This window comes from Nilaparvata lugens, chromosome 8 (assembly GCF_014356525.2).
Source record: "Nilaparvata lugens isolate BPH chromosome 8, ASM1435652v1, whole genome shotgun sequence".
NCBI classification, from domain to species: Eukaryota; Metazoa; Arthropoda; class Insecta; order Hemiptera; family Delphacidae; genus Nilaparvata; species Nilaparvata lugens.
In genome coordinates, this window is record NC_052511.1 from 20,698,876 (window position 1) to 20,724,663 (window position 25,788).

The 25,788-nt window shown below is 34.1% G+C and overlaps 1 protein-coding gene across 1 annotated transcript in view; it reads right to left on the bottom strand.

Moving 5' to 3' along the window:
- The window catches only part of LOC111050682 (allatostatin-A receptor), a 383,615-nt gene that overhangs the window by 335,434 nt on the left and 22,393 nt on the right, over nt 1–25,788 (bottom strand). The window contains exon 2 of the mRNA XM_039434209.1: nt 11,872–12,100. Coding sequence (XP_039290143.1) covers nt 11,872–12,100 — 229 coding nt within the window. The remainder of the gene's footprint in view (nt 1–11,871; nt 12,101–25,788) is intronic.

The window sequence follows — 25,788 nt, forward strand, 5'->3', positions numbered from 1 at the left end:
AAAAGCTGAAAAAATATGGATTACATTAGAACATACTTGAATACTTATTTATCTCTTTTCTGTATAGGGCTACTTGTAATAAAAATAGAAAGAAAAATATAAATCTCAGTACCCTTTTTGAATTATTCAATCACAATATGTTTCGGTCATTGATGCCATTTTCAAGTTGAAAATAATTCAAAAAGGGTACTGAGATTTTATTTTTCTTTCTATTTGAATACTTATATTCAATAAATTTGAAAAACGAGAATTTCGATGAAGAGAACGTGGAATACATTGGTGAAATTTGAAGTATGTGTAAAATTTCATGAAATAGTATAGCCTAATCGACAAACGTGAAATACGCCTGAAAAACCCAAGAATTACGTCACAGAATACGCAAATAACGTCGGTATAACATAAAATACGTCAAGTAACCATCAAGTTGACATGTTTGGTCTGTAGTAGGTTCCAAATAGAAGGTCATATTGTAATGAAAGACCTTGTCAACCCAACTCCTGTTTATCTTGTCTTCATCATGAGAAAGGTCAACAAAAATAACAAGACGGTAGGGAAATAATTTACGCTACTGGCTGTTTTGTCTGGGTGACATTGATGGTGGAAGATAGCGGATTGAAGGGTTATTGACAGTGTTTTCTAGATGAAAATTTGGTTTTGTTTGGTTCAAAAATATTGCACTCGTGTTCTACTCGTTAAGAGTGTAAAATGAATCGCTGATGTAAGGAGGAATCTCGTTCCAATGAACTATTTTTTTTTCTTTAAGAGAAGAGGAAATTCATTTTTTGGAGATCAAGTATTGCACATTGAACCACGATTATCATTGTTATCTGGAGTAGTGGGATTTTACTGAATAGCTTTCAATGTTCAAACAGTAAAATGTTAAGCTATTTCCCAAATTGATTGAGTTTGTGCTTCTCGATTGTAAATTACCAGAGAAAAAAGCTTCATTGAGGATAGATACCAAAATTATTCGCCAAATAACATAAATAGTGTAACGTTATTTTTGTAAATAACGGTTTGCCTGGCTTGGCTGCAGTCGGTAAAGCATGAGTAAAAAATTATACAACTCTGGTTGTGGTTCTTAGAATACAACTTAGACAAAATTCTTATAGGCTCGCCCATTTGCTCCCGCAATTCACTGCTCTTGGACAATTTATATAAATCTCTGGAACGTATTATTTCCAAAGATTTGATCAACAATGCAATATATCGCTGTCTAAACCAACTTATTCGGTGAAGAATAAAGTCTGAAGGTAATTTTCTTAATATTTCAATACTGATAACTCGATAAATAAATATGAGATTGGTCATGCATGGAAGTGGAGAAATAAATAAAGGATACACCATAAAAAAGTTTATACATATATTGTAAAAGAAAATATCAACGAACAAATAAACGTAGAAATATTAGAGCAACAAGCAAAAATAATAAAGATAAGAACAAAATTATCAAAAATAAAATATCACAGATTAGCTCACTAGTTCTTAAGCACGGAACGTTACCATGTGCTTTCAGTTCATTAATCGTATGCATTTATTCTATGCAGCTCAGATATCGACTTGCTGCTGCTTGTCGATTTAAAAATCTCACTATATATCTCCTTTCCAAAAATCATAAAAATAATCAATTGATAAATCATAAATATCAAACATAATAATATGTATAGATCTCAATATATTTCTCAATATATATCTCTCAGGGCTAAAGGTTCGGCCTCTGGTGGAATCAGATAAATTATTTTATCCAGAGAAAAAGAGCTACATTTATCTATATAATAAATAAATAGATAAATAATAAATAAATAAAAATATATATAAAAGCGAAATGGCACTGACTGACTGACTGACTGACTCACTCACTCACTCGCAGAACTAAAAATCTACCGGACAAAAACGTTCAAATTGGTAGGTATGTTCAGTTGGCCCTTTAGAGGGCACTAAGAAATCTTTTGGCAATATTTTAACTCTAAGGGTGGTTTTTAAGGGTTTAAAGTTCGTCTTTTAGCATGTATATTCTTCTTCTCCCAATCTCTTAATTATAATTGAAATTTCCATATCATGTTACTATAGAACTATAATCTAGATAGAGTACCTCTTCGAAACAGTTGTTAACTGGCAACTAAATAATAATTTTGTTAGGTTGGCACCAAGTTGAAGATTTAAATGCATTTATCGCGGAAAATTAATTGGGCACTGATACTTCAATCCTGGGAATATTATATTACTAGACGTCAGGCTCGCTTCGCTCGCCATATCCGTTAGCCAGACGTTTAGTCGGGACCCCGACTGGATTGTTCTAACATATGATAAAATTGCTCAAATGAAAAATGCAGGCGAGCGAAGTGAGCCTGCTGATCTCATTCTTGGACGACCCAGTCGGTGGTCCAGGGGGCGGAGCCCCCTGGCTAGACTTATAGGGCGAGCGAAGCGAGCCTGACGGCTAGTATCTTATAATTCGCATATGTACAGTGAGCATATGTACATTATAATATTCAATTTAGATACTCCTTTAATCTGTGCATCTTTAGATATATAAATTTGATACAACTCTTATCCAATAAAATATGTTTTTGTACTTTTTTAAGACTTTCGCAAGTTTTATAATAATTTTTAATATTTATAACCTTTCCGACGAGCTAGCTTTTTATATTTTTGTTTCACTCGAAGCACTGAGGGCGCCCTGAATTTATATATTTCGATAATTTATCACTCACGTGCTGAATTTCACAAGATGATGGTGGCGATCCAAATTTCCTGGTCGTCCTGGATCTTTGGTGGCCGAAGTCGTCCTCTCCAAGGGAATAAATAAATATCTAATGACTTACGCTTTATACAGCATCACTAAGTCTTATAAAAAATTAATTAATGAATTTATATTTTAAGTCTTTCAAACGTAAGAGTAATAAGAACACTGGTTATGACTGAGTTATGTTGTGTTCAATACTGGAAAATAACTGATGGATGTTTCAAATAGAATAAAGTCATTGTTCCGTACTCCATTACCTTATTTTATAGTCCAGATTGATTACATTCAACATTCGCGAATCACGAATAAATTTCTCCGGGCTGACCTAATTTCTCAGATTATATCAGTTTGAAAAACCAAGCTCTGGAATAAAATGTAGCTGTTAGAATAATGACGATAATTTATTCGCAGAGAAAAATAGCTTACACGAATTTTCCTCTCGTGACTGAGACAGGAGAATGAGAAAAGTGTAACGATAAATTAAAAGATGGCGGAGTGAGTACTGTTTCTGTTTCGTTTGAGATATTCCATGGAAAACGTCGACAATATTACAGAATACAAACGTAGTTTCTATAGAAAAAATGTGGTATATTATTGAAAAAACATTGAAAAGCTGAAAAGAATATGGATTACATCAGGAAATACTTAGAATACTTATATTCAATACATTTGAAAAAACGAGAATTTCGATGAAGAGTACGTGGAATACATCGGTGAAATTTGAAGTATGTGTAAAATTTCATGAAATAGTATAGCCTAATCGACAAACGTGAAATACGCCTGAAAAACCCAAAAATTACGTCACAGAAGACGTGAAGTACGTCGGAAGGAGCAAATAACATCGGTATAATATAAAATACGTCAAATAACCATCAAGTTGACATGTTTGGTCTGTAGTAGGTTCCAAATAGAAGGTCATATTGTAATGAAAGACCTTGTCAACCCAACTCCTGTTTATCTTGTCTTCATCATGAGAAAGGTCAACAAAAATAACAAGACGGTAGGGAAATAATTTGCGCTACTGGCTGTTTTGTCTGGGTGATATTGATGGTGGAAGATAGCGGATGGAAGGGTTATTGACAGTGTTTTCTAGATGTAAATTTGGTTTTGTTTGGTTCAGAAATATTGCACTCGTGTTCTACTCGTTAAGAGTGAAAAAGAATTTCATTTTTTGGAGATCAAGTATTGCACATTGAACCACGATTATCATTGTTCTCTAGAGTAGTGGGAATTTACTGAATAGTTTTTAATGTTCAAACAGTAAAATTTTAAGCTATTTCCCAAATTGATCGTGTTTGTGCTTCTCGATTGTACATTACCAGAGAAAAAAAAGCTTCAGTGAGGATAGATACCAAAATTATTCGCCAAATAACATGAATAGTTGAGTAAACTTAATAAACACTGTCATAGCTCTCTTATTAGTACAACCATGACAAATACCTGTTTATCACAAGATTAAATTACACATCTGATTGATAGGGAATCTGAGCTACAATTACATTACAACCCCTAGATTAAAAGATGATTGATTTAGTGATAATCTCGAAATGTTTCATGAAGAATCGAATTGTGGATTAATAATCAACTATTTGACTCTTTGTAATCAGAAAAAAGTTTCGAACTTGTTTTGATTTTTAACGTATATTGTATTGAACTACCAAAGGAAATCCTAAGAAAAAATCCAGCTGGAGACGGATCTCTGGTGGTGCGGCCAAATGTCGACTTGGACAATCATAGATAAGATGGCCCAGTGAGGGAATTGTATTCAATTGTTTCATAAGTGAATGTATCAATCAATGTTTCTATATTTTCATGCATTTACTTCCATTCATGTATTATTTATAAATAATTATTGAATTTTTAATAATTATTATTTTATAATCGCTGATTGTAAATTGTTTAATGCAAATAAATCTTATCTCATATAGTTGATTATTAATACAGGTCCGTTCCTGTTATTAATCAAAAACATTAAATGTATCTATTGCCAATAGTCGTTGTTGGAAGAATAATACAGGAATAAAATCTGAAAAATATAAAACATATAACAGGAAAACCAATAACTTTATCTTAGTTACATATCGCTTTTTACTATCGAAACCAGAAACGTGTTGCAAATTGCAAATAAAGTTATTGTTAGTAGGGTTATCGCTGCATACTATCGCAACCGAAAACAAGGAAACCATTTGTGATGATGATATTGCAAAACCCCCAACCCCCAATTGAAAAAAAAGGGACCACATAGCTCTATCGTTCCTTTATCGACAAAAAAATATCGATTATAGATAAAACGGAACATCGACTACGGTATCGAGAAAAAAACAATCGATAAAAAAAGTGCTACAAATTGATTTCACTGCATGTGCTCCAGATTTGCATTTTTTCTGTAGTGGAATGGATTCTGGAAACGTTGTAAATAATTACTTCCAGCATATGTATTAGTGTTTGCATACGTGTATAAGGGAATGCTACATAAAAGTACATAAAAGTAGGATACTGTGTATGTGTATGTGAGAGTGTGAGTGGTCAGCCAATTAAAAGATAGCCCTCTATTCAACGAATAACGAATATTGCCAATTCATTAATTATTCAATAGATTCATTTGCATGAAATTCACTCAGCATCGATTTGGTTTCTATCGAAAGGTTTTTGCTTTGATTTTTATGAATTGGGCCTTAATTTCAATGACCTTACAGCTCTCAACCACAATAATAAGCGGTTATCAAAAAATGAGGGTTTAGAGGTGAATTAAATGGGATTTTGGAGTTTTCTTTATTGCTGATACTCGTGAATCCTCTTTTAAAGTGTCGCTTCCAATTTAGCATGCTGAGATGCTGTATTTTATGTTTTCATCAGGTTTTATTGTTATGCAGTTGGCTCTCCATTCTGATGAGAGTATCAATGAAAATAGGACTTATTTGTCTGTGAACTGAACTATGAACGTTTTTTTATTCTATTCTCTTTCTAATATTATTTGAAATCTTGTTTCCGAGGAGCCCCGATAATTCAGTCGCAATTCGTTGAAAACTGTTTTCTTACGAAAAATTATCTTTAACTGCGACTCTATTATCATAGCTTGATAACCGAGATACCTTAAAATTGAGATTTGAAACTTGATTTTATTCCGCCTAAACAATCATTTACAAAGATTCTCCCACAATGATTCGATTGAATAGAAACTAGAATCTAGTGACTAGCAACTAGTCATTAGCACAAGTCAAGGTATCTGGAATTTGTATTCTAGGTACATTGGCTCTAGCTATACAAATAATTATACAGCTGACTAAAATCCTAGCACTTGCTTGAAAATGATTCAGAATCAGCAATTCCCACATTTCATTCAATCGACTTAATATTTCCTTATCTCAATCACTTTGATCAGAACTGAATAATATACTGTAGCTTATATACTGTTCACCAGAACCAAATAAGCTTCAATATCTCTATTGCTTTTTGATTCAAATAATTTGCCACAAGGCTAGTCTGAACCACACTATAGTCTATAGAAAGTTCTCCTTTCTTCTATAGACTTTTGACTACAATAATCTACAATGCTTTGATGTTACTGAGGAGTCGGAATAACATTTCTGATAGTTGACTTCTTCCTACAATAATTCATTATCATTTACCAGAACCAAATAAGCCTGGAGATCGTTATTGTTTTCCATTTCAAGGCTAATATCCAATTTGGCCGGGGCTAGACAACGCTGGCTGCTAGGCTTAACTGTGTTACTAAGAATAGAACGGGGTGGTGTGCAGGGGAGAGAGGGGGTCACCAAATTCAAATTCATGGCATGTTGCTATGAGAAGGCTTTCATGGTGATGAATACTGTCAGTAGGCTGAATGACTGATGGCAGAAGAGGCATGAAAGTGTGAGTGGACAGTAAACTGCAAGGAGAAAAAGAAGGGGTGAAGGAAAAAAAGGAGTAGCAGGAGGAGGAGGTGGAGAGTGAAGAGGATAATGATGTTGTGGAAGACGCTGAGGGAGAGGAGGAGTGAATCAGAAGAAGTGAGAGAAGGAGGAGTGGAAGAGAAAATGGAGGGGATTAATAGAATAAGAAGAAGAAGAAGAAGAAGAAGAAGAAGAAGAAGAAGAAGAAGAAGAAGAAGAAGAAGAAGAAGAAGAAGAAGAAGAAGAAGAAGAAGAAGAGGCGTTGCAGGTGGAGGAGGAGGAGTGGTAGAAGGAGGAGGAATAGAACAAGAACGAGAAGTAAAGGAGAACCAGATAAGGAAGCATTTAAATTATTACAAAAAAGTATGAGAAGAGTGAAGGAATGAGAAAGAAGCATGGAAAATTTTCAGAGAGGAAAAACACTTGCTACTGAAATATGAAAAAGAGCTAAAGGCTGAAGGATAAGTGATAAATGGAGGAAAAAGGGAAAAGAGAGGAGAGGAGGAATAGAACAATAACGAGAAGTAAAGGAAAACCAGATAAGGAAGCATTTAAATTATTACAAAAAAGTATGAGAAGAGTGAAGGAATGAGAAAGAAACATGGAAAATTTTCAGAGAGGAAAAACACTTGCTACTGAAATATGAAAAAGAGCTTAAGGCTGAAGGATAAGTGATAAATGGAGGAAAAAGGGAAAAGAGAGGAGAGGACGGAAGTTGAAGGATGTGGTGGAACAGGAGGAGAAAAAAGAGGAATGTAGAAGAGAAGGAGGAGAATAAGGAGAGAGAGGAAGTAAATACACGATAAAAAAGGATGGAAGAAACTGTGAGAGAGATAGGATGATACCGCCGAAGGAGGAAAAGATGAGGAGGAATATGTATCAAAACGAAAGAAAGGGAATGAAGAAAATATGGGAGAGAAAGAAGATAATGTTGACGGATCCGATGAATAGAAAGATGGAGATAGCTATGAAGATAATATTATGAAGATAGTTATGATGATAAAGATAAACATGGAGAAGAAGATTCAGCTGAAGATGCAGATAATGGAAAAGAAGAACAACAAGAACAAGAGCATAACTAAGAAAAACCAGAAGAAGAGAAGAACATGGAAGGGGGAATGAGAGAGAGTGAAGTAGGAGAAGATGTATAAGAGATTGGAGAAAGAGGATGAGGATGAAGTGTAGGAGGGAATGGAAGCGAATGAGGGGGGTGATACTGATGAATAAGGGTGGAGGAGAAAAAGGAATAACAGGGAAAGAGAAGAGACAGCAGCCACTCTCCAATAGATTTGCCATGAAAAATGCGAGCGACTGCTCAACATGAAAACTTTCAAGGAGAATGGAAAGTTAGTTGGGGCAGCGCAAGATAACAAAAGTTGAGTTGGTATTGATCAGCACTTTGCAAGTGTCTCATGTTGTAAAGATGCCCGTTTCATGGCTTCTGCTGATTAATATAAGGTTTATCTGATGGATAAACACTACTTTCTTCTACTGGGAATTATTCAAATATTGTAATAGTACATAGCTTCTATGCGAAGGCAACAATGGTTTAAAGTTTCCTATTAACTCACTGCCAGAATGCTATGCTTCTTGATACAATATAATCATCGTCGATTCCCGAGTGGGGGATGATAAATTTCGTTTGGGGGAAGAGATCGACTATAATTTCATACTTTCATCTTCATCCTTCTTTATTCCCATGCATTGATATATTTCGTATAATATATCCATAATATAGTATCAGTAGTTAAGAAATAAAAATGAAAATAAAAAATCAAAGTAGCCTTTTGAAAATGTTTTGTTAAAATGATAAAAAAAGGTAAGAAGTATGTGTGGTAAATGCAATATGCATCATCTACCATAGAGCAAATTTGTTTATAATGATGGTGTTTTTGAAAGTGAAAATGTGGTAGCTTTTAATGATAACATAGTAAATGATGTCGAAGAGGATAAGGATAAAATATTCTATTATCTTTGACGATGTTGAAATACGAATATTGTAAACGTAAGGCCCCGCACACACACATCGATTTTTGTTCGTACGATATTTTGTCGTCCTTATGAATTCTATTAGATTGAACGGAACTTGACAAACATCATCTGTTTGAAATCATTTGTTTGAACAAATAGAATTTATAAGGACGGTAATAGTACGTTACGTCACAAGTCCGGTAACGATAATTTACCGCATAAGTATGATTGTTTCTGCCCGAAACGTAGTTGAGGGCAGAATTATCATACGAATGCGGTAAATACGTTACTGTACAAGTTACGTACAATATTTTTTGTTATACTTATCTGAAAAAGAATAATATTGCTGAGAAACAGAAACCATTGTCTGCTGATGCTCGAGTTACTGCATTTTATAAACATGACCTAGCCTGTAGCGCCTAGTTCATAACAGACAGACCCATCAAGCTCAAATAAAATGTTAAAGGCCTATATTATAATATTTCAGATGAGTTCTTATAACTTGAAACTTCTTAGATGAGTTCTTAAATTATTTGAGTTATCATATTAATTACTCAGATGTTATAAGGACTCAGTTGGACAGTGTCTCCGAGAGCTATTTTCTAGAAGGTTAAATGAAGCACAGACTGAGGCACTTAAGAATTTGAATCTTGATCAGTTTGATTGGGATAAGAAACGTATTCTGATGTTTTCCGAACATGCGGTAATGAAGGTAATCTTCTCACTAAAGTTCTAAACAATAAGAAGCTTTAATTTATTGTTGTTACCAAATGAAGACTATACCGCTACCTGCAGGTCATTATGCGAACTATTTTGGAAAAAGGAATTTTGTGGTTGTAGATGACAAAACTCTCACCTGGAGCGCTGAAGGCAGCTGTTTGAATCAAGGTCTATAAATACAGGTAATGACACAATCACGTGATGCATTGCAAAATTGCCATTTTATGGGGTTCTTTGTTCACCAATTTTCAAATTTACCATTGCTATCTTTATAGATTGAACAACATGATGTTTTGTTATTTTGTTCAAGGGTGAGGAGCCTCACATGAACCTCATCCAAAATATCTTACGAATAAAAATCTACGTGTGTGCAGGGCTAAAAATGTTGTATACCGTTATCAACAACCTCCACTAGCCGCATATTGAGGAGAGACTGACACGTGATACTATCGTTATTCCGAAATAATGATTATTTATTCGTTCTATTTATTATTTATTTATTCATTCAATAATATTTATTAATTCATTCATTTCTCATACAGTCATAATTATATATCATAGGCACGTGTTGCGGTCTCGTCTCAAAATGCGTGTTGTCAAGAGCCACGCGTGTCGAGTCTTTATCGTGTTGCCAATTTGCGCTGATCCATTTCTCCAATAAGTGCTACAAATATTCATCCTGTATCAAATGCGCCAGTGGCGTCTGAATTTTTCGACTAAGCCTAATGGAATATGCTAATAGAGTTTCTATTAAATAAGAAATCCAGCTTTGGCTTAATAGTACTCTGGAGACGTCGTCTTAGAGGTCTCTCTTCACGCTAAGATCCCCATTCAAATCAAGAAAGTCTCCAAGACATTTCAAATTAACGGCGATCCAGTTGATGCAGTGCTGGCTTTTGACCAAGATGTTTTGAGTCCCATTTTAAATTAGAAGATGCTTTCTCCATTTCCAGAAATCTCATTGCAGAGTTCTAATATCAAGCTTCAAGAGAGAGAAATCTGGTTGACTGTGTCATGCTGTGAATAGACACATACATTTCACTCGTATTATAACCCTCACAGATTCCATTACAGGATAAATGCTATGAATGTGATTACCAAAATCTCTTAAATTCGTTTGAGATTGAGTGAATCTTATCAGGGAAACATGACAAATTATCTAGATTATACTCTGTAGAGAATAACTTTTGACTAGGGATGGACATGCGCAGCAGGGAAGGCATAGAGAGGTAGGGATACAACGGCGGCGATGTTGTCATTTTGAACCGGCAAACGGTATCTAATTTATATAGTGAGTATTCAAGCGCTCATGTTAAACTTACGAAGTTTCCTCTCTGCAAGCACTGACTCGACTGATTCTAACCGACAAAATAGCAGCTGCGCTTCCACCTATGACTCTATTCATCACTGTAATTGGCTGATCTCCCTCCGTTTCTCTGCGCCACATATTCCTCCAAGTCACATGTAATTTTCTACGGAGTATAGTAGTCATTATGAAATTCTTTGAGATTTTTTGAAAAGTCATGAATTTCATCAAGTAAAGATGCCTGAAGTAATATTATTGAAACTGATGACGAGATACTAGATCATACTTTCCATAAAGGTATAGAAAGACGTTAGTATGTACTAGAGAATGATTCCTGTAGTCCTGAAAATGTTTCATTGAAACAAAACTCTCTCAAAATATTACGATTTTAAGGAGAGTTGTTGAATCCTGATAGAAAAACAAGCCTGAACAGTGAAAACAATAGATCATTGCAACTAACAGAATATTCATCTTCCTGTCTCCCGGACCATGAGCATAGATCTATGAGCATTTATCTATATGAGCAAGTTCTATGATCATTGATCACAAAGATCACTTGCATATTTTAAAGTTGAATTCTGCATTATTGAACATTGTACTCTTCGCATTACATTTCTAATCCCTAGATCCCCTTCCACTCCTCCACCACTTCCTTCATCACCAGCTCCTTCACCACCTACTTCTCCTCCTCTTCCTCCTACTTATTTACATTTTTCTCAATTTTCCTCCTTCTCTTCACCTCTTTTATCAACCAATACATATATTATCTATGTGTTAATTAGAGCGTATTATATCCATATTGACCATTACGTATTATTTGGCAGCAGCCAATAAGCAATGAGTATTATCATATAGAAAAGATAGAATAAGAAGATAGCTTTTTATGCTAGCTTTTTATTATGGTATAATAACTTATTGATCGATTCGTCTAATAGAATACGAAATAGAGATAATACCAATCTCTTCTCTACGGTTTTATTCACGTATTGGTCTTCTCTTCCTCTGATACAATTATAATTATGAATGGATTAAATTCAATTGGAGAACTTTCCCAGTATGATATGAATTTCATGTTACAAACCCATTGTTCCTTTCCAAAGAAGAGATTTCACAGATTAATTTTTTTCTCCTTCTTCTTTTGACATAGTTTTTTCTATATAGTAAAAATCTCTCAAGTTCTGATCATTATGTCGAGAATTCCAGTGGATTTTTGTAGAAAAGGATGGTGATCTTACCTGGAAGAGCGGCTTATTATGGCCGTCGGGCCGGTTGACGGGGTCGTATTGTAGGTAGACGCAGGCACTTTGCACGTTGCTCGAGTAGACATAGGAGGCGACGCCGTGCGACAGGAAGACGGGCACGCAGCCGACCACGATCACGACCCACACCACCACGATCGCCGTGATCGCGTTGCGTTCCGTGCGAACCGACATCGACGCGATCGGGTGCACCACCGCCAGGAACCTAGCCACAAACATAAAACATAGATTAAAACCATTGTTACAGAAATGTAATAGAGGGGGTCAGAATACAAGGGGTCCAAGTGTCATTTTTCATTTTTTTGAGTTAGCTACAGTAATCGATAGCTGAAAGTGGTAAAAATCTAGTATACAAGAGGTATAAGCGTAAGTCTAATCAGTGCTGACATCTGGTGTAAAATTTTTAAACTACATTTTCAAACAGCTGTTTATATAATTAAACAAGGGGTCCAAGTGACTTGGATCCCTTGTTTACAGGACAATGGTTGCTCGTATTCATCAAATTAAATTTAACCTTGATTAAGCCATGTCACCAAGCAGAAGATACCTAAAGAACCAATTAGCGAATCAGATAATATTGCAATGAGGTCATTATTCATTGTTCAATTGATGGTAAATTTGATAGATTTATATGTAGCTAGGCAATAGAGTTTTGTTTGGTAAACAAGGGGTACAAGTGATACTTCTTATCACTATTTACCTGATAATTGAGAAAGGAGAGCAATTTGAGACATGAAACTGTACGTTTGATTTGGTAAAAGTATACTGAATAGTCATAGGAATAGGTGAATATCATTTCTATATTCATTTCATGAATGAATAATTAATTAATATAAGTAGCCTTTAGGCTCAATTTTCTCGAAACTAAAGATATGTCACTTGAACCCCTTGTATTATAACCCCCTTCAATTGAAATCACTGTTTTGGAAGTATTGACATATAGAGTGATCAGTATTGATCGAGCAGTTGTAGCGTGCAGACGTAGTTTTTTCAGTGAGAGTAGTTGGAATAGTGTATGCAATAGGTGGCATTGGTTGAAAGGTTTTTCTTTGCTACGGATAATGCACACATCAGCCATGAATAGGTGGAATAACCTTGACAGAGATAAACTTACTTGTGAATAGTGGTTGGTTATAGGAGAGTAGATGGCTTTAGGTTATTGGACAAAATCATAGCATATATTAAATGAGGTGAGTACTGTACCATTGTAACAGCTTCAAATAATAATATACGTTTCTGACAAAGATTGCTAGTATGGACTCAAATGGATATTTTGCATAGTAATGCTTATCAAATTTTATCAAATCATACACCATTTTCTAAAAAAAACAATATACCATGGGGCTGGTTGTTGGTTGTAGTGTTTTGGTTACTTCAGGGTTAATTTGAATGGCTTCTATGATGGGAGTTCTGCCATTGGAATTCGCATACTGCAGTACATAGTTCTTCAAGGTAATCAAGTGAAATTCACATCAAGTTGATGACATCCTCAAGCCTCACAACAGTATTTCTCCATTTTACTGTAGGAATTACTGTTATCCACTTATTCACTTAAAATTGCAGCTTTTGACACTCTAAAGTATTCAATACCCTACATTTAACACTATTGTGCTTATTCTTTATTCTGTGAGTTTTTTAACATGAGCTTTTGTCAAAATTTAGTATTTGTGTACCAAGTGACTCAGCGTTCTTCGAGAAAATATGATATTATGAACTGAGAGTTATAAGCTAGTTCATGAAGTAAGCACTGCCGTCAACTCACAATCTCAACACTGAAATCTTCGATATCATAAATAGAGCTACAGAAGAAAAATCTCCGAATCTAATAGGCTCTTCAGAATCAAAGATAGGGTTAACTTTGAAAATTCAACATGCTGCACTTTTTGCAATTGCAACTTGGCTATATTAGCAAGGCTGGACACATATATTTCAAAATAAACTCAAACAATTTAGTTCTTTGTGAAAGATGAAATTTGAACTTGAGCTAACTAGGTAGAATTAACAAGTTGAAATTCACGCATTCAATGTAGGTTTGAATGGAATTCATGGAAAATTTAACACTTTTAAGTTTTCCCTCGAAATATTCCAACCATGACCTAACCAAACTTTGAAGTATGAATTTTTTATTCCATAATAGCCTTGATAAACTCAAGAACGTGAACTGAACCAATTTATTGTGGCCTTCAATATTCAAGGTAGACTCAGCCCTTTTTGGAGTTTTTTCTAAAGATATTCCAACCGTCAACCAACAATCTCTTGACTTCTGAATTTTTTAATAAAGCTGCCTCAATTTGGATTAAAATGTGCCAGTCAAACACATTCCAGGCTAATGCTAGTTTCGAGCTTGTAATTAAAGAATAAGTTCTTGAAAAAAGGGTGTGAACGTTTTCATCAAACGGTAGAAGTTTTGAGGGAGGCAGTGAGGATATTAGTTGCAGAGCAGAGCACCGGTAGTTAATCATTCTGTTCCGAAATTACAGCCAGCAATCTCAAAAGCTTTCTTTTGTAAGCCTCGTTATAGAGCGTAGACCTGGTTTAACATCGTGAACCAACAGGCACCTAGATTTCAAATACTAGAAGTAGTTGCACGGAATGCTTTTTGATTCATTCATTACTTCAACAAAAAACTGCAACAAGAACAAATCAAGAACAAGCCTCTCTTCAACCCAACTCAACCTTTCTCAACCAAAACTAACGGAGTTAATGTAATCATTCATTTAATGGAATGATTTCCATTAAATTTCTATGAAAAATTATTTTTTTTCTTAAAATGAAAGTTCAAAGCCCGGTTACACAGAAGCCGGTTAAATTTTAAGCGTGATTAATTCTACGAGAACCAATCAGAGAAGGTATTTTTGATAAGACGGCTTCCTGATTGATTCTCGTGGAAATAATAATGATTAAAATTTAACCGGCTTTTGTGCAACCATCACTAAGATTTCAGAAGGTACCGTAATCAACGGATTGATTAAATGGTGTAGGCTACGAATCTCAGCTGATTTCTCAGTTTTCCAATGAGTAAGCTTTTTGGATAACTTTTAGGGCCGGTTTTCAAGCTCGTGATTTAGCTAACTTCTAGACAGCTGGAGTCAGAAAATTGTCTTTTCTAGTCGAAGCTTTTTTATAATCTTCATTTTCTCATTCCTATAATATTGGAAACGTTTCTCCTTGACGAAACAAAACATTCCTAAATAATTCAAAATAGCTGAAACTTTACACTATTTTCTCTTAATTTGATTTCATGTTTAATTCTCTAGTTTTTCGACATTCACTTTAAACAAGGACAGCGACTACGCCCCATTTCGGAAAGCCACTTTTCTGACTTCAGTTGTTTAGAGTCTAGAACTTAGCTAAATCCCGAGCTTAGAATCCGGCCCTTAAAGTTGTATTTTTAATAATGTTTTTAGAATTGTATTTCCATTGAACAGCAACCTGTTTTACTCCACCAACTTATGTCTGAGTTCATTCTCATAGAAATTCCAATAACTAGTAGATACAAACATTCGTTTATCAGATTGATCCCGGTATTCTGACCTTTACTTCGTGGAAATTCTGTACATTTCCATTCACATTCTCACATTTCTAATCCATGGAAGTTCTTTACATTTGCACTGTACACAGAAGTTGTGTGGATAAATTGGATTTAGAAAGCATCCTCGACGGCAGGTTCTCTTTTCAATTCTTCACTCTGGTTTGATTCCCTTGGGTGAAGTAAAATGGATATATTCCCCGCAGAGGTTTCCAGGAATCCCCTAATTGATAAGTGATGTACACCTCAGACGAGCCTTCAGGTGAAGAGCTGTCAATTTTGAGAAGGGTTTTTTCAGGAAAAAAAGGATTGATTTTTGAATCTGGAGACTACAATTTGATTCCATTACTAATGGTTTTGTGATGCAAGTTGCAAAATGTTTCATGTGCTCCCTTTCTGATGGTTATCAGTGAGTGACAGTATGTTGTGATACGAATTTCTCGTAACACAAACCGCCCTTGAGGCTTGCTTTGGACAAGAATGTCAAAATGATTTCCAACAATAAAGGGGTTTCCATTATTATATTTTTTTGGTTGATGCATCTCTGTGTATTCTGAACCTCATATCCATCTATAAAAAAATATCTACTTTTTTTACTCCTGTTATTGCTTCAATTTAATGTCCATTCTATTTTCCACACTGATGACACTGAAAGTCAGAGTATTTTGGAATTCGAATATGAAACTTTGAAAACCTTGGAATATTGTTTTCAATTTAGAATGCTCAATGAAAAGTACAAAAGTGTTTCAGCTGTAAAAGTGCTGCAAGTAACTCTTTCATATATGGATAAACACGACTTATAGGTATTGATTTGGGAGAGATAGGATATAATTAATTCATATTCAATTATACAGATGAAAATTAAGGACTCATTGTGAAAAAATTAATCAAGCTTTATAAGATATCAGAATACAAGTAGCCAAAAATAATTGATCATTTCTATTTCATTTCACGTTAAAAGCAAAGAGAAATATTCCGATAAGACTTGAAATCCCTCCAGTCATGAGAAATAAATTCTATTTTGGAATTTCATAGTGTAAGAAGGAGACTTCAAAAGTTGTTGGTTGTTCTGGAAACCACTACACAATATTCATCCACCTTTTCTTTTTCTACCTGTTGAGCACCAAGAACTTTTAGAAGTTGAAATTTGAAACATTGTTACAACTAGAATTCCATAAATAGCTTTCAACAGACGTGTAACTCATGAACAGTTTCCTAAACTGGTGAAACAACTCATAAATAGCCACTATTCTAAACATAGTTCCTCCAAACATTTGTTTCTTCTGAAACCTAGGATTTCCAGTCAGGTTTTCTCCGGAATAGAAAGCAGCAGGCGATGTATTTATTGCGAATACCTCAAGACAGCTGAAAAAACATTCCAGACTTCCAAATAAAAGTTGAGCAAGATATATTGCCGGCTTCCTTCGCTGTGTACAATTTGCTAGCAAAAAGCTAAAGGAGCGAGAGACTGCTGGGCCTTGAATTGTTTAAATACACAATCAGAGAAGATGCTGAACAACGCTTCCTTGGAGAAATTTCGAACGTCGAAGTTGTATTTTTTTGTTGGTGATTTACAACTTCGGAGCTTAAACGTTTTGGTGGAGTTTGGAGTTATTTGGTGATTAATATCGGAGGCGATACTGCATATTAATGAAAAAATTACTTAATTGGATTGAAATCATAATAATGCCCTAGATGGTGCTACGTAATATACTAGAAACTATACAGTATAGGTATTCTGGGAAGTAATGTTGTCAGTATTCTGTAATACTCTCAGTACAGAATTTCACAAGTGATTCACTTTTGTTACGTTTTTTGTTAAGTTTAAACTGAATTTATTAGTTGAGACTGAAAGTTTGGTTGCACCTATTGAAAATATATTCCATGAATCAGAACACTCCTTGAACAATCCACCCCAAATGAACTGATAGTATTTCACAATTGCCTCAAAGCCTTAGTATCCACAAAGGTATTGTTTTCTTATTTCAACAATGAGTGAAATCAGTGTTTTGTCTACAGTAAAGAATTGTTGTACCGTAGTTTCCTTCATGTAGACCAAAGTGACAATATCAAACTCCACAATGATGTTGAACCTATTTATAAAGAGATCAATCTGTAACTTCAATGCAACGACGAGAAATAAATTGAAGGCACCATTCAACGTTTACTGGAGAAATTCCTTTCAACAAAGATTGAATCATTCATATTCCATGCAATTGTGTGACTCCGTTCCTTACAGCATACGGCTTGTTAACGGTAACATTCACGCTCAACTAATTATTAAATTGAAGAGAAAACTGGAGCATGTCATCATTATAGACATCATCACTCATCAAAGGAAATAAACCGAGAGACATCAGCAACGCTTTTCACAGCGGTCTTTGACAGACACAACATCAGGTCGTGTCTGATGTAGAACTCAACATCAACAGCATCATGATTTTGTTGTCAGGCTGAGTGAACAGTTCCACACAGAACAGGGAGAGCGTCAACGTTTTTTTTTATTTTGGAGTGAGAATACTCTCGGAGTGCCTCTCCAACTCTGGCGTATAAATTACATGTAACCATAGCAACCATCTATCAACTTCCATATACACATATATTTAAGAGCTCAACATATAGATGTATTCGTTTTTGAATGTATCAACTTCCACACACATATATATACACAATATGATGGATATATGTTTGAATTGACAGTGAGTCTTCTGATTTTTTAGAACTGTTGCTTTTCCCACTGTTGTTTTTCTGAATAAATATTGTAAATTCATTTGGTATACCAGTGGAAAATTCTGACGTACGGGTCTGAGAGCTACGGATTTTATTCATAGATGTAATATAGAAATATTAATCCTGTGAAGGAATATTGCCACAAATATATCCATTCTGACGTTATTCTTTATATTTAAATAACGATTAGCCTCCTGCTTGGCATCAGTCGGTAGAGCATGAAATATTTGATATATAATTATAAAATTAGGTCGTGGTTTTTTAATAGGATACAGTCTCATAAAAATCTTTATAGGCCCAGCTTCCCCTATAATTCTTGTAATTCATTGAAAAAAATAAATATATATATATATATATATATATATATATATATATATATATATATATATATATATATATGATACTTATCCTATAGTGTTGAGGAATTAAAAATAAATTGCACACCATAAACAATTTGATACATATATTAACAAATAATGCAAAAAATAGATCAAGGCAAAAAATATAAAGAGCGATAAAAATATAAAATATAAAAATAGAACAATAATTGAAATTAAAATCATATGCATCCTTTTGCATGTAGCTGCGATATGAGCTTGCTAATACTTGTCGACTTGGACAATTCAATTAAAAATAGGTTCCTTAAGATCAACTTGATAAATTGGCAACTAATAATCCAAATATATATATTAAATTCTCTAATATCTAGTAGATTCCTTTGTATTGAATATATATTTTATCTCAGGGTGCTAGATTCGGCACCTGATGGAATAAGTAGAGCAATTCATCTAGTGAATTAGAGCTACAACAAATTATCGCAAATTATTGCAAAAATGAATGATCATATGAATATGTTTTAATAGCCTAGATTTTATACTTCTTTGATTTATTAGAATTTTCTGAAATGTACTGATTCATTATTCCTTTAATAAAATACCTTTAATACTATATTTACTTGTGCAAGTATTTTTTATTAAATTCTTAATTTATAAGAAAACCCTTTCGACGAGCTAGCTTTGATTATTAGGTAATTCGAAGCACTAAGGGCGCCCATCACTAATTCAATTTTTTCACTCACGTGTCGAAATCTTCTTATAAGCCGCTGATGTCGATCCAACTCCTGGTGGTCCTGGACTATGGTAGCCGGAATCGTCTCTTCCAAGGGGTTACAAAAATTATTTGAAATTGAAAATGACTTCTGCTTTATAAGAGCATCACAAAGTCCTTTAAGAAATTTAATAATTCAATCTAACTTTAGCTTTTACAAGTTATAGCAAGGTATTGCGCTCTAAAATATTTAGGGTCCTCTCATGGTGGCATTTGGCAGGCGAGTGATGGTTCTCCTTTCTCAATTTTACAATTCTTATTTCCGACTTTCAAATTTACATGAAATTTGAATATCCTAGTCCTCCGCCGTTTAAGGTTCAAATAGGTCGTACTAAAATATTAAATTATTACTCATGTTGTATGTTTAATAATTTCTTTGCCGTCGGACCATATCCATAACATAGACTATATAACATTTTTACATAAATCCCAATCATTTATAGAAATATATATAAATATTTTTGAATTGGCATACTATTTCCGCCTATTAACTGCCATTATGCGATTGGTGCATGCAAATTGTTTCGGTATTCATGCGCTTGGTAACCTCCTATTTCCTGGATACATTTAATTATTTTTATTAGGTTTTTTAAGTATGCTCTCTACATGCTAGTTAATATTCTATATACTAATATTTATTTCATGCTTCCTAATAGTTAGCCACGTGACCATTTGTTCTTCCAAATTGCATACCGTTTTGCCGCAATAGATCTCTGCCAAGGTGTCTGGTCAGATTCTACGTTGCATGGCTCGGTCGATCGTTAGGTCGCCGATCACTGAATGTATATACCTAACCTCAATCTTCAAAAATTTTATATAAATATATTATATATTAGCAAAAATTATTTCAATTCCTTTTTAGGTTATTGTACCGTTTAGCCAGAACAAGCTGATGCTATCTAATCTTTATTGTTATCTCATTGGCGATATTAGCCAGTTACTTTACTCAGACCTATTAGTACTTCAGCTAGGGATTTTTACATCTACCCAAATTTCAAATACATTACACCATGTAGATGACATCTATTGAGACCTGCAGATATTTTATAGTAGTCCACGTTATTTGTTCATTTATTTCAAATCTCTGATTATAACGAACATATTTGTTTGAAGTAGAGCATGAATAACAGACTTAAATGAATCCTTCATCATAGAGCGAGAGAAATATAGTAATAGATAATTTAAGTGTTGATTTTCAGCAGTATCAGTTCAGCTTTCGATGAGAGCGGTCGTGTCGGTAGTAGCTCCACTCTAATCAGTGACCTTTGCCTCTGCGTGATAAATTCTCAGGACGAACTTTTTACTCAAATAATTCATCCATTATGGCACAGTGCTTCAACTGTAAAATAAATCTCGCTGATGAGGATATCTCAGTGAAGTGTAGTGAGTGTGCGAAAGTGTTCCACCCTGCGTGTACTAGACTGGAGTCCATCGATAAGTTTAAAAAAATGAACTCGCAAGCCAGAGCTGCGTGGAAATGTGCGAGCTGTAAGCAGGATAAAAATAACGCAGGTCAGTCGGACATTACCTTAAAAAAATTATCCTCTGATCTAATAGAGAATCTACGTAAGGAAATAAACGATCTGAAATCCTTCTTCAACTCAAAATTGGGCGACCTGGACACGAAATTGGAAAAGTTAAACACCAAAACAGATGCTATAAAAACGCAACTCAACACCCTCACGGAGGATCATAATTCTTTAAAACTAAAATTTCTCAATCTCGAAAAAGAAAACTTGGAGGATAAAAAACATGTTCAGAGGCTAGAAAAAGAAATTCACGATCTACAACAATATACTAGAAAGGACAATGTTGAAATAGTAGGTATTCCCGAAACCCAGGGTGAGAATTTACATGTCGTCATGAAAGCCGTCGCAAAATCGTTGAATGTGGAGTTCAAGAATGAAGACCTATCTATTGTCCACAGGATGCCAACCGCTAAAGGATCCACTTCCATCGTGGCCAAATTCAGTTCCAGATTGAAGAAAACAGAATGGATCACCGCGGCACGCAAAAAGAAAGGCATCAAATCAACCGATGTATGCGACAAGCTGCCCTTATCAAACGTATATGTGAATGAACACCTCTCTCCCTACTACAAAGGACTACTTGGCAAAGCTAAGAATTTAAAAAAGGACAAAAAACTAACCTTTGTCTGGGTCCGTGATTGCAAAGTTTTTGTTAAAAAATCTGAAAACTCTCGCACTCGGAGAATTATGAGCGATGATGATTTAGTAGAATATAATTAGTATTTAATTATACAAATGTCCAATATTTCCTAAAAATATTCAAAATTGCGCAGTAGGCTGGTTATAATGGGTTTTTCTTTTAGTGAACTTAAAAGTTTTTTTTTTTTTTTAATTTAACTCTTTTCCTCTTCTTTTTTTTTAATCTCATTTCTGTTATTGTATTATAACTTTCCTTATTTCATTAACGTTACTGATGAATGATGAATATGGCTTTGATGGGGTGATTGATTTGGAATGTTTCGATACGATTGAGAGCGATGATATTTTAAATTTTGATCCTAACTCTCATTTAGATGAAGTAATAGATAATGTTGTCTCTTTTAATATTATACACATGAATATACGTAGCTTAAGAAAAAACTTTGATGAATTTGTTTATACTCTTCAAAACTGTAAAATAAAATACGATGTAATAGTTCTAACTGAAACTTGGATGACTGAAGATAATATTTTTGACTATAGCATAGATGGATATACAGTTATAGATAAGCCAGGCCAACTAAATAAAAGTAACGGTTTGTGCATTTTTGTGAAGGAATCGATTGATGTACATTATCTTGACTGTGAAAATTCGGAAGCAGATATAATCATGATTAGATTAGAAGCTTTCAGCTGTCCTTTTACTCTTATTGCAGTCTACAGATCTCCTTCTTCTAATATTGAAGCATTTCTGAATGAGTTGGACACAAGTATGTCTAATGTTCAAAAAAATGAAAATATAATCATGATCGGAGATCTGAACATTGACATTCTGCGGAATAATAATTTATCAAATGAATATAGTAGCCTATTACAAATGTATGGTCTGAGATCTCTTGTTAATAAACCTACTCGCATTTCATGTAATACAAAATCATGTATTGATCATATATTCTGGAAAAATGTGAATTTTAAGGAAAGTCATGTTCTTAGCTCCATACAAAAAACATACATCACTGATCATTTCTGTACAACTTTTCACATAACAAAATCTATCACAAATACAAAAGAAATTAGAGAGATATTTACTAAAAAAATTAATTATACAAAATTGATTGACTATTTAAAACAAGAGAATTGGCAAAATGAAACTAACTTGTATGATGAAAATTTAAATTTAGATGAAAAAATTAGTAATTTCTATGACAAATTAATATTCTACATAGAACTAACCACTGAACAGATAAAAATTAAAAATAGAAATAGACCACTAAAAAAATGGATAACTCCAGGGCTGATAAAATCAATCAGAGAACGTGACAAAATGCACAAAAAAATGAACAGTCAACCGTTTAATATGGAGCTACAAAATAGGTATAAGACTTACAGAAATATTTTGAATAAACTTATTAAAAAAACAAAATTTGATTATTACAGGACTAAAATATCAAATTACAAAGGTAATAGTAAGAAAACTTGGAACTGCATACAGGAAATTTTAGACATACAACGTACACATAAACCACCCGAAATCGACCCAGACATTATGAATAAATATTTTTCAGAAGTAGGAAGAAACTATGCAGAGAAAATCCTCAACAGGTCCACACGAAATCCAGTTAACTTACAGTATCCACCTTGTGCAGCGGCTGACACTCCAAAATCATTCTTTATGCATCCAACAAGTTATGAAGAGGTACTAATAATGATTAAAAGCTTAAAAAGTAACTCCTCTCCGGGAGTGGATGGAGTAGGCAACATATGTTTGAAAAATATAGCAGAGTTCATAGCCAAACCATTGTCAATTTTATTTAATAAATGTTTCGAGTTAGGCCATTTTCCTTCACATTTTAAAATAGCTAAAATAATTCCTCTCCATAAATCAGGTGACAAAAAAGCTCCCGAGAACTACCGTCCTATCAGCCTTATAAGCAACCTGTCTAAAATATTTGAAAAGATAATAAAAAAACGAATGGTCGAATATCTTGAAAAGTACAAATTTATTGCTGTAAATCAATTCGGGTTTCAGGAGGGTAAATCCACCGAAGATGCAATGACTGAGTTGGTTAGAATTGTAACGGAAAACTTTAAAAACAGTAGAAAAACTCTGGCTGTGTTCTTGGACCTGGCAAAGGCCTATGATACCATTCCTCATAAAGTCCTTCTACGTAAGCTAGAGAGAATAGGTATCCGGGGAACGGTGTTAAATTTATTTAAAAGTTACCTGCATGAAAGAATACAAATCCTTGACACCAGTAAACTGACATTGACCGACTACGGTCTTCCACAGGGTACAGTGCTCTCCCCGTTATTATTTTTGGTATATATCAATGATCTATTGAAAATTGACATCAATGGATGCCATTCCATCTCCTTTGCAGATGACACGGCCTTAATTTTTACTGGGTCAAATTGGCGGGAGGTTAAGTGTTTAGCCGAGGCTGGTCTGGCTAGGGTTAAATCTTGGCTGGATCACCACACGCTGACACTTAACATAAAAAAAAGTGTGTACATGCTTTTCTCTCCATCAGAAAGGTCTATCCCTACAGAGCTATTTCAAGATGGTGTAAAAACTCACTCAGACTCCTGTACATATTATAATCATTATGTAGAGTTGGAAGGGTTGCAGGAGAGGGATGAAAACTGTGTATGTCAGGCATTGATAAGAGTGAGGGAGACAAAATATCTGGGAGTCATGTTAGATTCACAACTCAAATGGAACGCTCACATTGATAATATATGTAAAAAGATGAAACATATTATACATAAATTTTACAGGTTAAACGGGTTAGGTGATTTAAATATATTACTATTAATTTACTTTGCTTACGCCCAGTCAGTATTACAGTATGGCATTAGGGTATGGGGTGGGGCATTGGACGTACATTTTAACAAAATCTCCTTAATTCAAAAACACTTAATTAAAGCAGCACTTGGTCGACCCAGACGTTACCCTACAAATCTCCTTTTTACAGAATTCCCAGTTTTAACAGTTAGGCAACTATTTGTGAAAAACATAATATTATACATAATTAAAAACAGAAATCTATTTACACCTCAAGCTCGAACCTACAATTTTCGAATGCAAGATAATTATCAAATTAACAGAACTGACATGACTGTATGCCGAAGACAATTTCCTTACATCTGCAATAGACTCATCAACCTGCTACCAGAAAACTTAATAGCAAATAGAACAACAAAAGCAAATCCTAAAAAAATAGCAGAGTGGATAAAATCAATAAACACTTCTCAATTCTTACAAACATAATATAATATTAAATATCACCATCATCTCATTTCACTAACTACAGTTCATCAATAATTGTATCAATTCTCAATTATATTTCAGATATATTCCTTCCAACACAATATATATCAACATTGACTTATAACAGCAACCAATCATAAAATTTAATATAGCAGTAACTTACTCCATTTGTATTACACTTCAACTTTTCTCATATTATCAGTATTCTGTACATTTTTATTGTCATACATATTTGTATTAATTTTTCTTCTCTTTCACTTGTGTATTGTACTTTTTATGAATTTTTTTGGTACTCGCTGCCAGCACTCAAACCCTTGGTTTTGCAGGCAGCGCCTATTATGTTATTTTGTGTAACAAAGTTTTTATTTATATGAATACTTTGATTGTCTATCTTGCTTAACTTTGTTTTGACATTTATCATTGTTTTGTATTATATTTGAAATGGCAAATAAAATTTGATTTGATTTGATTTGATTTGATTTGATTTGATTTGATTTTTTCGATCCAATAGTCTTCTTCTCGTTGTCTGTCTGATAAGTTGAAAATCTTCATCTCCTTATTTATATATAATACTTCCTCAGCCTCATTTCTCTCTTTTTTCTGCATGTAGATGGGGATGGGGCTTTTCTCTATCTAATTATAATCATCTTCATGTTACCGCCATTACCTTTATCTTTGTTTCTTGACTTTACGTGAGTGAGCTTTCGGGCTATTCCATGATGGCTATTCACAAATCAAGTTCATCGGTAATATTATTATAAACTTATCAACTCATTATTATAAGTTCATCGGTAATATTCTCCGTATAGGGTTCTCATCTCTCTGTTCCCATCATGCTATTGTATTTCTATTAATTTCCCCAATTCAGTCTAGCTCCCTTAAATTTCTGTTCCTTGTTCCTCAAAATAAATCATATTCTCCTCATTTTTCTTCAATCTGCTTTTCCTTTTTATCAACCTGACTTCTTCCTTTCATCTTTCCTCCCTAACCCTCACATCACCTTCCACCTTATTTATTGTTGTTTTTTAGCTCCAACCAATATCAGTCTCATCCTCATTCCTCAATCAATTTTTTTCTTGTATTCTCCC